This window comes from Felis catus, chromosome D3, assembly GCF_018350175.1.
Source record: "Felis catus isolate Fca126 chromosome D3, F.catus_Fca126_mat1.0, whole genome shotgun sequence".
NCBI classification, from domain to species: domain Eukaryota; kingdom Metazoa; phylum Chordata; class Mammalia; order Carnivora; family Felidae; genus Felis; species Felis catus.
This window is the reverse complement of record NC_058379.1, coordinates 38762438-38779883: the sequence shown is the minus strand read 5'-3', so window position 1 is coordinate 38779883 and position 17446 is coordinate 38762438. Positions and strand designations below refer to the sequence as shown.

The following is a 17446-nucleotide window of genomic DNA, read 5'->3' as shown; positions in this document are numbered from 1 at the left end:
CTGGGGGTGAGGCTGGCCGGTGCTTCTGGAGCACCTACCACGTGCTAAGCGCCGGAGTTCTGTGTTAAGCAAAAGGCATTGGGATGCATATTCCTAAACAGAAACTAGCACCTAAGGACAAATGCCCCAGAGACTGGGTGAAGAGAGCGCAACGCGGGCTCCTGATGTTCACAGAACCCTGGGCCTGTGCAGCTCAACTGGGAAGAAGTTCCGTGTGAATGCCTTCCTTTTACCTGTTCCCGCCCCACTTACTTTGGTGATGTGGGTGGTGGTTGTGGTACTGGTGGTTTCAGATGTGATCGTCTGTGCGCTCATCAGCACACCCGGCTCCAAATCGGCACCCGGATCGACCTGTGCGAGCAGAGGAACAGACACCACACTCAAACACTGACCTCTCCAGAGGTCTGCTGTGTTAGCTCAGGGCATTAGGATGACCGAGTTCTCTCTCACGACCACCGCGCTGTTCAGTCAGCACACAGGAGCTCTGGCTATGGGTACGACGCCACCCAAGGCAGCCAGGGGGAACCATCCTTAAAACACCGGGACTTCAGAAAGGTGAGTCGTGTCTGCCTGAGCTGCTATTTTCCCTGACCTGTGGCTAAGGCGATAGGCTCCTGAGCCTTGTCTACATTTTGAGATGCAGGAAGACCTGCTTAAAGTCACCCGATGGTTTTTTTTGCTCGGTAATAAAGTTATGCTTATCACCATGATCGCTCCTGATAGACACAGCTTGGCTACTGGGCCCTCTAAGTCCGGCACATTAAGTATCACGTACTTATACTTAAATGCAGCAAGCCAGTAAATGCGGCAAAACAAGGTGCCAGGGCTCCGGCCTCGACAGACGGTCTTACCTGTGAGGATTCGTATGTTATGGTTTTCGTTTCTGTGTGAACTACCGGCACTTCCTTGGTAGAAATTTCTAGCTTTACTCCTCCTGGTGAAACGCTGCCAAAGCTGATGGTTTCTGTCTTCACAGTCGATGACTGTACCAATGAGAAGTAGGCAGTGGCTATTACAGTTTGCACAAAGGCACGCTTTGGGGTTTTTTCCCCTCCTCCCCCCCTCCCCCAGTGGATATGTATAAGCACAGGTTAGTATGAAATAAATGTTTATGTATTACATGGGGAGAGTAAGTTGAGGAATGAGGCAGACACCAAATACATGTCAGTCTTTCAGGATTAGTTTTTTTTTTTTTTTTAAACATGGGATGTTCCAGGTAAAGGAAGGTATTTTGAAGGAAATGTTTAAAAAACTGTTTTTGTGTTCCCCCTCCTCTACTGCATAGATAGATCAAAAATAATCAATCAGCCTTCTGTTTAATAACGTCTTAGAAAAAAGGAATGGATGCTAAGACATTAAGAACCTCCAACAGCACAGAATTCAGGAATCTCGGAGAGATAAAGAACAAAGGTCTGGCATTTGGTACCTGGGCAAGCACAGTTTCCGGGTAAGTACACTGATCAAAAAAAGAAGATTGATCAAATGTTCTATGCTCTTGTTGGCCATGCAGTCCCCAGGTTTACTGCCAATTACAGTAATTACAGCAAAGGTAGAAACCATTTCCTGGAACTACACCTTATTAATAATCATTAAATGTGTATGCACGTGACCCCAAAGATGGAAACCAGCATGGAGACTCCTGAGATCGCCATGCAAGAGGGATATAAGAGGAGAAACAAACTGCATTTGGAAAAGGTCGAAAATTCAACGTAGCTCCATCTTGATGCTGAACTAAATTTCGGGGACTCCCACCACACATATCAGTTTCACGTTAGTGCCGAAAGGAACATCAACTACTAGTTACCTCGAAATGAGGTTTTTGTTCCCAAGTTTCAGAAACGTGGGTTGCTGCACTCTGCTGCTCCTCTGACTCATGGGAAGCAGTGGCCGTTCCTTCCTGTTCGAGGACAGCTTTGCCAGCCACCTCCCCCTTTTCCTCTTTAGCCCCCTCTGTCAGGGCAGAGCCCTCCTTCCCTTTCAAGCCAGAAGCATCAGCAGATGCTGCCTGTGCCGCAGCATCCACATCCTCTCCAGCTGCGTAAGAAGCATCCCCACTCGCATGCACATTCATGACATGTCTTTCCTCCACCAACACGGTTTCCTGCACAACCTTCTCGGCGCTAAGTGACTGGGGGTGCTGGCTTGTTTCCGGCTCCGTTTTGCTGGGCCCCGTCTTGGTTTCCGTTTTCTGCACGGGAAAAGATGGCAGGTCAGTGTGACTTTCCATAAACCGAGGGTCAAAAAACCAAAATAAAAACAAACGCAGCCACTCGCCAGGACGCCTAAAGCCAGTGTCAAGTGCTTATGAGCAGAAACCCTTATACAAAACATAAATTAGCTTTCATTCCTCCTGCCAGAATCTTTGATGCGAGCCCCCTGCCCCCGACACATACACACACGCCCTCAAGCCTGTGCTATGTCCGGAAAGGCGCAAAAGAAACGGAACGCAGTATAAAATGCAATTAAAACAAAACAAAATGAAAGCATTGTAGCACACTCCCATGGATTCTGGCAGCTTTCTTAGACCTAACAGAGAGCATAAAATGCTTAAAAAGTTAAATGCAAATTACGGTTTCTCAACACGATTGCCTTTGGAATACCTGAAGCATGTTCTACTGGTGGGGCTAAAGGCCCACGACAGCTATGCCAGGCAGACACAAAGGAAAATAAGCGACGACACCTCTGAGGCGTTTAAGGCAAAGCCCCTGGGATGCAAAACACACACACGCACGCACACAGCCAAGAGGCATAAAGAAAGGCAAATGGGCAGAGTCAGGAACACCAAGGAGGAAGCAACTGGCCACCTGAACCCAGCTTTGAGAAGTAGAAGTAACCCCTCCTATGAATTCCGTTGGTTTTCTCGCAGAGTCTAATAAACTGAAGATTTCAGAGCCATCCATGAGCTTTTCGGCAGAAGACTGTTTAGTCTGGGTGAACAAAGAAACGGACAGTCAAGCACAGAGACAGGAACATAGGCGGGCACATTCACATTCACAGCCGGTTAGACAAAACTGTAAGGGAGGAAGGGGGGAGGAGGAAGGAGGGAATCTACCAGACAAAGTTGGGAAACAGAAAAGGATGGGAAATAAAATAGCAAATTGAGGTGACCATGAGCTCTTGTTTGGTAAAGCAGAGAGAGTTATTAGGACATGGGCGGTGCTGGTTTAAGCAGACCATTTTCCCTTCATTGCAAGCCACAGCAGCACTATCACATCTCGGGATCGGGCAGCTGGAAATAAAACGGCAAGTGTTTTAACGCCTACGTTGGACTGCAGTGTTGATCTAACCATGACAAAACTTAAAAAGCTTGGGTTGGCTGCTCTCAACAAAAAGCCAAACAGCGAGAACAGAAAAGTTTAGGGTGGAAGGGCACTGCCTCAAAAAAAAAAACGTCATGCTGGAATCTGAAACGGTGGTCCAAGGGAAAGGCACTGGTTACCACAACTCGAGATGAGGAGGACTCGGTAACGTAATGAGCAGTGGCCACGGTGAAGGCCGGTTCCTGTGAGTATCTCCACTCGGACAGGCTCTTCCTCCTGGGACCAAAGAGCCCCACTTTCAAGACCTCGCCCTCCGGCGCTGGCTCCGTCCTGCCCGGGCGCGCGCCCTCCGGGCCGGCGTGGGGCGCTGCGTCCCGGCCCGGCCCCGGGGCTCTCTGGAGCTCGTCCTCTTCGGGGCTCGGCCGCCGGGAATCGGCTTCCTTGATGGGAGCCAGCGATTCGGACAGTTTCCGCTTGGGGGTGTGCACCTCGGGTCCTCTCCTGGATTTCTCATCGGGGGCGACGTCCAGGACCTCGTAATCGGCCGTGACCGGGATGATCTTCACCGACTCCGACAACGCTCTGTCCGCTTTCTGAAGGGCTTCCAGACCGCAGGGCTGTACTGCCTTCTCCCCCTCCTTGGCCTTTCCAGTCATGGTTACGATCTTGCCGGATACGGTGTCGTAGGATTTTCCTAGAGTGTATATTTTCTGTTTGCTTTCTCCTTTCAATTGCATTTCCAGGGCCAAGTCCTCGAAGCTCTGCATTTCAATGGCACCAGATCTTAACAGATCGGCTGGGATGTCTCCGGTTCTACTGCTCACCGTCACCACCTTGTAAGTCACAATCTTTTTCGAATCACCATCAACTACCTCAGTGGGTACTTTGTCTACAATAACCCAATCCTCTGTGCCCTATATTTGAAATATAAAAGCTAAATTAGAAATGCTGATGGTCTCATTTCTAAAATAAGAATCCTTTAAGAAACCAGGGCAAAAGCTACATTGTGATGTGACTGCACAGGGCTGGTGTTATTATCTAATAATTCTGGTTGCAAATCTCTTCTTATCTGAAACTTACAAACTCTAACCTTCAGCTTGGAATACAGTCTACACGTAGAGTTGCAATTTCAGGTTTCTTTAAATAGGAACATAACTTGGTGGTAAATTTTTGCAAGAATATACCGGACCTTATGCTAAGCGTCTCATCATTTTAGATTTCAAAATTGAATGACGTTACTGAAGGTGTTGTACAAGTTATTTAGCTTGTGTGGACACAAAAAGACAGTTTTCCACGGTAACTAGAACACTGTGCGTCGTATCTGCTGTTTTCACAAAGAACTTGCCAGCATTCCACAAATTTCTGTGATTATCATTTTTCATGTTTGTAAATTATAGTTCCTTATATATATAGGAGATCAAATCTACCATAGCACTTCCTATCCGATAAATACTGAGTGTGCCGGTCGTCAAGGGACTATAGTTGGGGGCATTGTTGGAGCCTCTGATAAATAGGTCATGGTGGTCCAATCTTATTTACAACTGAAGCTCACGGTGTGAACAGTTTCTCTGCCACTCTCCTTAGTCTTAGTTCCAATACGACAGAAGAAATGAAAATTAAGAGAGAAGGCTACAAGGATGAGGCTGGGCAGTTGACTAGTCTTACAGATCACAGAGGGAAGCAAAATCACACCAGGGGCAGCTGAGCGCCTTGGTTTACATTTTAAACTACGGTGTTTTCTACGTTCTGGTCTGCCTTACTCTGAAAACTTGAATCTGGAAATGTGTGTGCCTTAGGAAAAAAACAATTACAGATCAGTCTACAGGTTGGTGCTGGATTAAATGAAATGAATTGAAAAATAACCTCTAGGGTCGATGGGACAGTTTTCTGGAAAATGATTTGACGAGAGGTAACCGCGGAGTCTCCTTCCTGCATTTTCTTTATCATACTCGGCTAGTGGGAAAACCAATAAAAGTTCAGAACTTTCAAAATCAGTCAAGGTCATCTAAATTAGTATCACTCTATGGGTAAAGCAGACAGTAAGAGGCCCCAATAATATCATTAGAAAGCAGAATTATAATGCTTCACTGGCCATACACAGATACAATCACCTAGGCACAAAAGCCATAAAGAAATGATGGCTGGTAACGAAAATGGTAAGAAAATTCCTTTGTCCCCTCCCCAGAATCTAAGCAAAAATGATACACCTACCTTAGTCTTAAGGTCAATTTAAAAAGGAAAATAAAAACTAAAAACACTTTAATGACACTGAAATCTTAAGAGCAATTCCCTCCTGGGAAATCCCTTTATGTTTGTTTTTTACCTGAGACTCAAGGAATGGAGAGCTTTCTTGCTGCAAAAATATAACTTTCTCAGAAATTTCTCTTTCTTCTTCGGTCTGTTTGAATAAAGGGGGTTGGGTTGGAGAAGAGGAAGTAGACAGTTTCCAAAAAAGGCAAGTTAGGAAGAGAGTTCTTTGATTGTGTTGTACATATAATATTCATCTCTTTCTGAAGAAGCGAATCATTGTTTATGAATTTGAAAAAACGGTCTGAAACCATCTCCAAGTTTAAGAATTATTTCCAAAAAGTAACAGATTCTTTTCTGAAACACTAGCGTAGGGCTCACACGTTTTCTAGTTCTGGAAACGCAAAACACGCGCAAGCAATAGAAAGAGCTCCTTGGCATCTGAACAGTGTCTAGGTCAGTCCTCTGCAAAACTGCACCAGCGAGGAGTGAGAGGAAGTATTAAGATTAAAAAAAAAAATTAAGTGAGGAACAAAAATCCTCTTACATCGGACAAATCCTGGACTGTCTTCCCCATTTAAGTGCTGCTCAATCCCAGGCAAAATAATGCACATGGGTCACCGCATCAGCGACTACTCTGAGCAAACCCTGTCAGACCTACATGGCTTTCTTGACTATTCCACGAATAAACAAAGTGAACTCAAAAGTCGACTGGAACTTCTATAAGATGGTGAGTGACTTTAAATAGTCCACTTCAAAAGATCTCGGTAAAAAGCAAGTACTTTAGATCTTGCTTTCTTTAACCTATAACAACGTTAAGAAACGTTGAAGTAGATATGCTATGTTAGCCACTAGCTTTTTCCTTTCATCTACTTTTTGTTCCTTTCTTTAGTATTAGATAGGAATAATTCAAGGGGCAATGTATTAGCCACTGAGCCTATCTCTATGCATACGTATACTACCCCATGCAGCAGTGAGAGAAAGGTATTTAGTAAGAGTAATATAAAAAATAGTAACAGGGGCGCCTGGGTGGCGCAGTCGGTTAAGCGTCCGACTTCAGCCAGGTCACGATCTCGCGGTTCGTGAGTTCGAGCCCCGCGTCAGGCTCTGGGCTGATGGCTCGGAGCCTGGAGCCTGTTTCCGATTCTGTGTCTCCCTCTCTCTCTGCCCCTCCCCCGTTCATGCTCTGTCTCTCTCTGTCCCAAAAATAAATAAAAAACGTTGAAAAAAAAATTAAAAAAAAATAGTAACAGAAAGCTCAAAGTTTTTAGGAGAACGGAACTTTTAAAGTAAATCCTATTGTTGTAAACAATATAATTTAGTGAGAGCTATTTAGAATGTCCACGTCTGTACCAATCTGGCAGTACTGCATTTAAGTTTGCCTATAAGAGGTTGTAAGGGAGCATCTGGAATATTCTCCTGGAGGACCTAGTGACAGATTTTGATAGCATCGTTCTCCTATGCCCCTTTTTCGATGAGGAACAAGTAAGAGATTTTTCAAAGGGAAAAAAAGTCCCTATCCTGTCCCATTTTGGAGAAAGGTATTGGAAAAGACAAAATGTACTATGTGGAATCATAAAATATGGATTTCTGGTTTGTTTCACTTTCAATTGTAGCCTCTTTTTCATAGAGAAATAAGAAACAGGAAGGAAAGGTCAAAATTATAGGTATTTTTCAGGATACCACTGCTAGGCCTCTAATTATAGTCACTGAACTAAAGATTATTTTCCTAAGATGAAAGCCTGAAAAAACCCAATAATAGCAGGAAAACAGTGGTTTTCAGCATATCCTGTTATCTGACATCAACTAATTTCAAAAATGTCTTTGTCTTTAATTGAATGTATCAACACTATCTGTGTTCGGGACTGTGTACGTCCACTGAGAGAAAAGGGTAACATGAAGGGGATAAATCTTAAAATAAAATCCTACATATACGGTCAACCCCAATTCAGTTAGTTCGGCTAAAGACAAGTGAAGAGATGCCCATAAAAAAAGAATCAAAATGTTTACTTTTAATATGGGTCAGAATAGAGTCACAGCTGTGTACCCCAAACTTTTTGTCTTGCTACTTAAACATTCATCGCTACATCATAATTGGGAAATAAGGTGTTTACTGGCGTGCAAAACGTACAGAGGTGTTACTCACTTTGACGGGATTAGGGATTTCTGTAGAGCCATAACCCTCATTTCTCCCTGGGCCAGGGTTGTTCAAACTGGCCTTTCCGTTAGAATTACGTGGAGAGGTTTCAAATGATAAAGGGTGCAGCTCAGACTAAATCAGAGTCTGATCCCGCCTCCCTTTGTTTTAAAGTAGGCTCCACGCCCTGAGCAGGGTTTGAACTCATGACCTCGAGATCAAAAGTAGGATGCTCCACCAACTGAGCCAACCAGGTGCCCCCAGACTCTGATTTAATAGATCCTGGGCATCAGTATTTTAAAAATTTTCCTGTGGGCAATTTTAATATGCACTTAGAGTTACCCCCAAGGCCTGGGCCACTGAAGTCAGATTCAGAGAATGAAGAGAACTCTCCCCTATCTGTAAATAGATGGTCATGGTGTATGGTTGTTTTTTTGGCCCAAATCGAAGCCCATGCAAGACCTGAGTAGCAAGGGTAGACTAGAAAGCAAGCAAATGCACAAATAGAGCCGATTCTAGTTATTCCCGGTAATTATGTTCAATGAAATCACCATGAACAGTGAATTAGTGAACCACTGATTTTGTGGGAAATACATGGTTAAGACTTCTGTGAGCCTCTGGTCATGATACTGTCATCGACTGCTTCATATATAACCTCATCTTATATGTGCTTTTGTTTCAAGACTCGTTATTTAATGCTTATTACTGATCCATTAACATTGAACTCACCGTCAACAGCACTATAGCATATTCCTGAATGAAACTTCTCTAACACACGTATTTTCCAAAAAGGCACATCACAGCCTTCTTGTGCTTAGGAACACCTGCTAGCACTTCAGCACTAGGTTTGGGGGTCATATTACACAGCAAAATCACCCTCGAAAATGCAGCACTAAATAGGCCGTAAAAAGCACATTTGTTTACAGTATGAGAATGGAAACAAGAAGGCAGAACACTGCCTTGTTCAACCCACGCTGGGAATGTGCACGGTGAGCGACTCAAAGTTTTCACTACTCTGTGGCTGTCTGCCGAGGGCTGTGAAAGCACCATTAACACTGATTTTAGGGTTATGATGAATTTCAGCAAGAAGGCGAATGTGCAAATATGGAATCCGTGAATAAGGAGGATCGACCGTGCTAAGCTGAAATACCTATAAAATTACCACCTACACTAAAAAATGTACTGATGCTGCATAGGTGCTAACGGGTATTGCATTTTGGTTGGGATTTGGAAACGTTTAGTATTCAAGTGACTGGGATCAGTCTACATGTTGGTGCTGGATTAAATGAAATGAACCTGTAGCAGCGACGAAGCCTAGGTGCATCATCAAAGGCTGTAAAGGGAGAGATCCGAGGACAGAAGACATACCTGGAACCCCTCATGTACCACACCTCTATCTTTCCTATGTGTGCTGGGCCCTGTATATGGGCTTGTCTACTTTCCAGCGTTAATGAGGAGCTGCTTTGGGGCATCCTTGCTACTTCTCTGCTATTAACTCAATACTGGAAAGTTGAAGCCACTGGCAATAACATTCCCATTTTATAGCAAACATACATAATATTCTTAGAATATAATCACCACTACTAGCTCACTATAGATTACTCAAGTAATCTGAATGAAACTGATGTGTAATGCTACAGGAATACTCCGGCAACAGTTCATTTATTCTGCGTAAAAGGGCCCTTTTCAACGTAATTCAAATGGATATATACCTTGTCACTTTTTAGCTGGGATTGGAATTGTCGTGAACATGGTGACTGTGGTCACTTTTGATAAACAGCTTTCAAGGGAAGCTTGGAAAATGATGAAAATGAGTGTAATGATATTCCTCTTCTCACTGCAAGGACCTGAGCGTTGCATACAGACTACCGTTTAAAGAATTTTTCTCCCCTAAAGGCCTAAGTTTTCATCTTCTTCTGTCTTAGGTTTCTGGACAAGTCTCTTACAGTCAAGGAGTCTTGAGAAGAAAGAAGGTAATCGATACAATGCTAGAAAGGTAGTTTTACAAAACCACTTCTTTTGAAAGACAAGCATGATGACGTCTAACAGCTGACAGTGGCACCACTGTCATGTGTGGGTCCCACGGAGGAGGCCGAGACGTAGTGTCGGCTGGATCCTCCCAGTCTGGCTGTGCATTTAAAGACAGCTTTCCAATATGGAAGGCTCTCACTTGAAAAGACATTGTGGGCTCTATGCTCTCTACTAAAAGCCAAATGCAAACTGACTATAAATCAGTTAAAATAACCAATCAGGCATATTTTTAAAAATCAGTCAAGAATCAAAATCCAATCGAACACCAACTGCATCAGTAAAAGCCTGGTGTGGTATTCCCCAGAGTAGAAGAGGTCCTGAGATTCTGTCAACTTCAGATGAGCGTTCAAACATTAGACAATCTCCGTAACACCTCGTCTTGCAACTGACGAGAAACATTCGTGAGGTTTCGGGGCATTTCTTAGTGCAGCAGAAAAAGCATTTTCAGAAAAAGCGTCAGCTCATTAAGACAGTATCTCAATTTCTCCCAGCTGTGAAATCTAGGTTTACAGTCAGAATAAACCCATTTGCATGCACCGTGGTTCCCCGGAGCCTCCCTGTTCACTCCAAGCACCCTGTGGCGCGACTACTCACTCCTCAGCCACCACATCCTTTTACTTTTGCAGCCCTGACTATGTCAGTTCAGGGTATACACAGACAGGTGGTGAGACTGTCTACTCAGAAGCCTGCCAAGTCGGGTCCCCAGGCGCACACCCTGCAGAGAAGCAAGGCTAGTGAGTGAACAGAAGACAATGGCGACGCAGCGCCTGAATACCGACCTCTTCGGGTACAAGCGGTTCGATCATGGGCGCGTCCTCCTGCCTGGCGGCTAGTCTCACTGGGGAGGTGGAGAGCCTCTTCTCCCATTCGTTTGTGATGGCAGTGTCTGTGGAGGTTTCTAAAAAGGTTCTTTTCAGCTCACTAATATTGGTTTGATGTTTCATCAGGTCATCTTGAGTTTTATCTAGCTCCTATATTCAGAACATAGAGAATCCAACAGTCAACGTTTTACATTTGCCTTCCTATCTGCGTGTGTGTGTGTGTGTGTGTGTGTGTGTGTTTAAGTAATGTCAATCTCATTAGTAGTCAAAATAAAAGAATTCTGATCAGGGCTCATGACACTACCACAAGCACTTTGGTGAAAATGTGATATTTCTAAGGAAAAGAGAAGAAAAAAAAATCCAGTTCACGCAAGCATAAAAATCAAAAGCGTTTTTGAAAGGCAAACCGTAGAGTGTAATTCACATGTAACCAGAAAAAATTAAAATGAATACACACAGAAAAAGGGATCTATATCTAGGAGAGAGGAAGGAATCAGAGTAGGCTGAGAAGGTATCCCCACTTATTCACAGGTGAGAGCACACAGTTCATGCATCATTGTATGAGCCCACGGGTATGCCACTAAAAGAAATGTTAACACGCACAAACATGCACTGGTATATACCAATACCAACCTCTAACATAAGATTACTATGTTTGACATACACATTTTCACCCTTTATTCGCTTAATCAGACTATTCTGAAAAAAGTGGAGAAGAAAGGGAAAAGTAAGGGACACGGTAGTCACGGGAACCAATGCCGTCCTCCACATTGCACCGACAACACGGTAACCGGCTACGGAGCATGCTGGAAGACTAGAACACCGTAGACAGACAATGACTTATCACACACTGATTTTTGCTTTTGTTTTCTTTTTAATTTTCTACCTGTGCCTTGAGCTCTGCATCTTCCTCCTGGTCCGACTGCCAGCATCAAGAAAGAGTGGGAAATAAAGTCTTACCATGTAATTGACTCTAGGATTGCAGAACTATGGTCTATATCAACTTGCTAGAAGGGGGCACTAGTTTGTTCTTGTATACGGAGAGTTATTTCTTATATGCAAGCCACGACGTTCTCACATGTAATGGAAGACAGGAGCAAAAGATTCCTTGCCTAATGGGTCTTTGACACTTTAACCCGGAGACTTTTAAGTGAGATCTATAGCACACACACATAAGTGGGAGGTTGACAGCTAGGGCCTGCCCTGTTACCCTTAATGAACACTAGGAAATGGTTCAGGAAGTGTGGGGAGCCACACTACAACTAAAATTCACAAGAATGGTTATGATCACCCAGTAATGAGAGCTCCCTGGGAATGTATGAATCTTTATGATCCCATGGGGTTAGCTATTATTTTCCCCAACTTGTAGGCCAGAGAACAGAAGTTCAAAGACTTTAACATAGAGGTCCCCACACTTAAGAGCTTCTTGGAGCCCTAAAAAAAAATTAAAAAAAATTTTTTTTTAAATTAAAAAAATAAAAAATGATACTAAAAAATGAAACACAATAAAAAAGAATTTCTTGGAACCTTGAATTTCTTAAACCCATGTACTTAAAAAACACATTTGGGAAGGGAGAAAACTGATACGGTGGAAGTCAACAAGTTAAAAAAAAAATCACCTACCATCAACATTACCAGCATTTAAAATGTTCCTAAAAAATACAACATTTGTCTAAAAGCCACTTCATTATCCTTATATTTCTCATCTCAAGGACCTGCTTAATCCTCGGACTGGCGTCTGAGTGCCGGTAACTAGGCCTCACCGCAAGGGCAGGCAGTAGTAAGCCTGTGGGGGGGGTGGGGGGCACCTGACCCAGGGCCTGGGCTCTGTGCTACTGGAGTTGTCCACAGTGTAATTACAGGTGAGAAGAGAGAGACCCCTGCCACAAATCAGTCGATCATGGTCTCCGTCTCCTTAGCTCCTAATGGGGCAAGACTGCCTGCCTAGCGGTTTTGTTTCTAAGGAAATAAAACTGCCTGCTCTACTGTTGTCCTGGCTCTGGAGAGGAGGGAGGGGAAAGTGTTTAAAAAGCGTGAGAGTGCACAGGTAACCAACACGGTGCTGGTAACACACTAATTCTTGAGGGTATCCTGCATTCACAGATCTTTATTTTATCTTTATGCTTCACAGTCACCTATGGCGCAGGCAAGGGTTTGCATGCTTGAAATATTTATTACCTAACAACCTACAAAACTGCTATCAAAGAGTATTATCAAAATATTTTCCATTTAGGGCACACATTAAGATTGCAGTGAAGTTTACTGAATGTATTAACATGTAACTAATAATTCTTATAAAATCAAGATGTAATTTTGCTATGTTCAGCACCGAAAATTATTAACTTGTAATAAATTTATATGTGATTGCTTAAAAGAATCTGGATAGTGGTTTTACAGTATTATTAAAAAAATTTTTTTTTTTTTAAGCAGGCTCTATGACTAAGCAGAGCTCGAACTCATGACCTCAAGATCAAGAGTCACATGCTTTACCAGCTAGGTGACCCTACAATATGGTGATGATGATGATTTTTTTTTCAAGGCCAGTGCTGTTTTTTTAACTTAAAAAATTATGATTTCCAAACTTTGAATTGAACTCTGGCATTTCCCAAAGATGCAATTTAACAAAACTCCTTTTTAAAAAGTTTTTCTGAAGATATTTTCAATTAAGTACTATACAGATGCTATTCACATTTTTAGTTCCTGAATATCTAACTAGAAAAGACCGTTCTACCTGGATAATGGGAAAAAAAACTAAAAAAAAAAACAAAAAACAAACAAACAAAAAAAAAAACAAAACAGAGTGAACATATCACAAAGTAAAAAAAAAAAAAATCTGCTAGCACTTTAGGAAAGGAATGTCTTGGCTTCCATTACCATAGATACTGTTTTTATGGAAATTTTCATTACTGGTAGAGAAAATTTAAAAAACACAAGTGCACATATTAAATGTATCCTAGAGAATTTATAATGGATAAATGATAGCACAGTATCTTCCTATCACTGTTCGATGTGATCACTTTTTTTTTTAAATCAAATACAAACAGTAATTTGCCAATTTTTTCTTTGAGAATCCATTTCTTTTAAGGGAACTAGGTTGTATCCATCCAATCTACAAAACTGCGTATTTTAATAATTATTATTTGACCATCTGGGATTTAAGGGATTTCAAAAAAGAGGTCTGTATCTAGTAAATAAGCTAATTAATTGTGAACTCTCCTCCTCCCTCATCATGGCTATCACACATAAACAGCCTCTCATTTGGGACAGGGGAATATATATATATATTTTTTTTTTTAAGTATTATTGGTTTGTCCAAGGGTTCTCAAAATGTGATTCTAAAATGGGCAGAGTCAACATCCCCGGGAACTTGTCTGAAATGCAAATTCTCGAGTCCCACCCTAGACCTTCTCCTTGACTGAGAAATGTGAAGATGGGGCCCTGCAGGGGACTATCCCGATGCAGGCCAGAGTCTGAGTACCACTGGTCTAGGCAGTAGAGTATATTTAACTCCTACTTTCCAAGTTAGAACTTAGCTCCACTCAAAAAGCTAATATGCCGAGTTCCCGAATGCAGAGACCCCTTCACAAGGCACTTTTGTTAGGCAACTATCAGACACCTGCAGTGATGATACCAACCTCAGTGGCGGTGGTTTCCCCATCGGCCGCGGTGTCCGTGCGCTCACTGTCGGTCTATTGATCACAGAAGTGACCAGGGTCCGGGAGGAAGGCAGGAATAGAAAACAAACCCGTTTGGTCAAATAAGGTATGGCACGGGTCAAACAGTTCACTCTCTTTCTACGTGATCAGTATCCTACTACCTTCCCACAAGGATGCAGGTTCAAGCAAAAGCAAAAGAAAGGCCAGAGCTAGGTTTTCTCAGCAGAGCCACTCAGAGGAAGACCAGAGGCGCACAGCCTGCGGGAGCCGCAGGAACTGCGTTAGCCGAGCTGACTTGCCTGGTTTCATGTCTCAGGAAAACCAAATTGTCATTCTTTCCCCCCCTTTCAACTAAACCCCCGAGAAAGATCTCTTAAAAATGTTTAATGCAAATAAAATTGACGTTTATATATATTTTTCTATTCTTGTAATGGGTCACATTTCAATGATAAATTACAATGTAAATTTAAATAAAAAGCTACTATAACAGTCACTGGACTTTCAGCCCCTCATTTATATCATGTTGATAATGTACACCCACTTATGACCATCAGGCTGTCTGCATTACCTATTAATTATAAAAAGCACATGCCAGTGACTCACAGGCATATGTTTTATATGTGAAAAATAGAACTCAATTTTCAAGTAGCAGTGTTCGCTTTTTTTTATAGACTAAATGTGGTGTTTATTTTGCCCCACCCTCCAATATAAAGATGTGTATCGAGATATGTAAACATCTCTTTCCAAAACAACCATTCAAATGAAGCAAATTATAATAATTAAAAAAAAACAGAGAAAGAGAGACATCTACTTGTAAACAAATAAAACAAAGCACAGCATTTGACAGAGCCTAAGTTTTCAAGGGAGAATGAGAATAGTAATTTCAGGATCGGTTTTGAAGCTGCTTCATAGAGGTTTATGATCGAAAACAAATGATTTTCTCTGGAGTATAGTAGAACCATCGCCATTGAAAATGGGACGCCTAAATGCCATAATACAATATTAGCTGACTTTCCCTCCACGAATGTCAACTGATCATTAATAAAATTCCCTGCAGCAAAGATGAACGATTAATATTTTGAAAACAAAAATCAAAACTGGGGGCTGTACACCCGTGAACCTGCCTCTTCAAGTAATCTTGCAATCCTGACCATAAGGACTGGCAAGAAAGATGACAGGGGCAGTGCGATGTTCACACCAACCTGACTCTGGCTAGGCTGGCTTCTTGGCACTATCCCAAGCTTTCGTTGTATATATTCCTAAAAGAAAATACGTTAAAAATTCATGTTTGGCATGTGCGCCCGAGGCGGCCAGCTACCATGACTTCAGTGGAACACAGTTTCCAGGAGTTTGGTAAAGAATGTGTGCAGACACGTTTTCATGACCTGGCTGCCTTGGCAACACCTGGTGCGGGGGTGGGGGGGGGGGGGGGGGGGGGGGGGGGGGACTATTGGTCTTCTCTTAAGGGTGATCACTGCTATGGCAGTAGCATGGCATCACCAACTGCCAGCCTAGGGAAAGGCCGATTTGACTTAGGGGGAGAGACACGGGTTATCGTACAAGTGCACAGAGTAGCTCAAAGAAACCTTAGGCTTTCAAGGACAAATAAGCATGACCTGTGCTTCCTGCGCTGCCCAGTTTTGTGAAATGCTTCCAAAGGGCTTGAAAGTATTTCTCCTCCTACATAATTTCCCTTGTGGCTTTAAAATGTACTAAAGCATCTTGGCTTTAGACTACAGTCATGGTCAAGAGCGGGGGCTCTGATGTCAGACTGACATAGGCTCAAATCCTTGCCATTTAAATTTGTGACACACTGGGCATGTTTCACATTTTAATCCCAATTTCCTTCCGGTAAAGTGGAGAAAGTAACAGCCCTAACTGGATCAGGTAATGGAGAGTAAGTGCCTTATAGAATGTCTGACATACAGAGACGTAAAAGTGCCTATGCTAATTGTAATGATATTAATATAATGTTAGTTACATTATAATACTACATAATTATTACTACCATTTTTTCTAGCTATACCAAAAAAAAAAAATAGCTTAGGCCATATCTAAAGTCCCTTAAATTCCTACTGAGCACGTAATCGGTTATTCAACAAATACAGTGCATGATCAATAAATAGTCCATAAAAAAGGCTGAATAAAGCAGCTTTTATAGCAACCGTTCTTTATACGACTGAACAAAACTATGAAATGTATAACATATTGCAAACTATCATATAATTCTGTTTACATAACTTAAAATGTTAAAAATCAGCTGATCTATTACTTTTTCCTCCTAATTTGAATCTTCTTTATATTATGAAAAAAATTCCTCACAAATTAACACATAATTACAATCTACAGTATAGTGAGCTAAATTCAGCTCATGTTTCTTGACCGATGATTTAATATTCTGTTCCCTTTCTTCTGTGACCCTTCTTGAAGGTACAAAAGAAAAAAATGATTGGTCAACAAGCGTTATAGTTGAAATGATTATGCCTTTCTCCACTGGGTTTCACTCTTGAGAAAGGCTGGAACTAATTAAGCCACACTGCAAGACGTGAAAACTTGAAGCAGGGATGATAAAACGTTTGAAAAGAATTATAGTCATTAGTGATTTTGCAAAATGAATGTGACATAGCTGAAGCGTATGCTACATGAAATCATCGTTTAGTTGCCAAAGTGCTTGAGGCCTTAGCGACTGAAACAGGCCATGTAAACAAAATTTTTTTTTTCTTCTTCTTAAATGGAATGACCTACATAGGAGCCCTCCGGCTCAGCCAGACCCGGAGGGCACAGCTCTTAACACTTAGGGTTAAGAGACGACATTGAACAGATGGCCACACGCGAAGTCTTGTGTCAGGAGGGCTGTAATGGTTGACCCAGGCCGGAGAGGAGGGCTACAAGGACCGCACCAGCCAGAGCTGGCTCGCAGTCTCAGAGATTTGCAAGAACAGGGACAGTTATCTGCTGGAAGGCTCCAGTCACGTGGTCACTGGCTTGCGCCGGGTAACTGCTGTGATTTGTTTTGCTGATGTAATGCAGACATGCCCAAATTTAACATTAATTTTCATGCACTGATTACAACAAGATGTACACCCTGGATTAGGCACAAGATCTGTGTGGTTTGCTATGGGAAAGTTCAGTTCTTGAGAATTCAGAAAAGCACAAAATGGCCATCTTTTTTGTTTTGTGTTAGCTTGACGACTAACTCCATTGCTAAAGGAAAAATATATGTCCAGGTTGGAATCCAGCTAATATTACAGTCTTTGGAGATAATCTTGCGTTCTCAATGTTGTCTGTTCTAGT

The 17446-nt window shown here is 42.4% G+C and overlaps 1 protein-coding gene across 36 annotated transcripts in view; it reads right to left on the bottom strand.

The window, feature by feature from the left end:
* EPB41L3 (erythrocyte membrane protein band 4.1 like 3) overlaps positions 1–17446 on the bottom strand; it is a 149176-nt gene that overhangs the window by 3222 nt on the left and 128508 nt on the right. For 7 of the 36 annotated variants that reach the window (XM_045041438.1, XM_045041439.1, XM_045041440.1 and 4 more), the window contains 11 exons: positions 14132–14185; positions 11383–11418; positions 11130–11195; positions 10455–10646; positions 5584–5658; positions 5124–5213; positions 3440–4174; positions 2805–2927; positions 1805–2188; positions 852–983; positions 253–351 (listed from right to left, as the gene is read on the bottom strand). In XM_045041438.1, coding sequence (XP_044897373.1) covers positions 253–351; positions 852–983; positions 1805–2188; positions 2805–2927; positions 3440–4174; positions 5124–5213; positions 5584–5658; positions 10455–10646; positions 11130–11195; positions 11383–11418; positions 14132–14185 — 1986 coding nt within the window. The remainder of the gene's footprint in view (positions 1–252; positions 352–851; positions 984–1804; positions 2189–2804; positions 2928–3439; positions 4175–5123; positions 5214–5583; positions 5659–10454; positions 10647–11129; positions 11196–11382; positions 11419–14131; positions 14186–17446) is intronic. The other 29 variants (XM_045041456.1, XM_045041462.1, XM_019815027.3 and 26 more) reach the window with 21 other exon arrangements.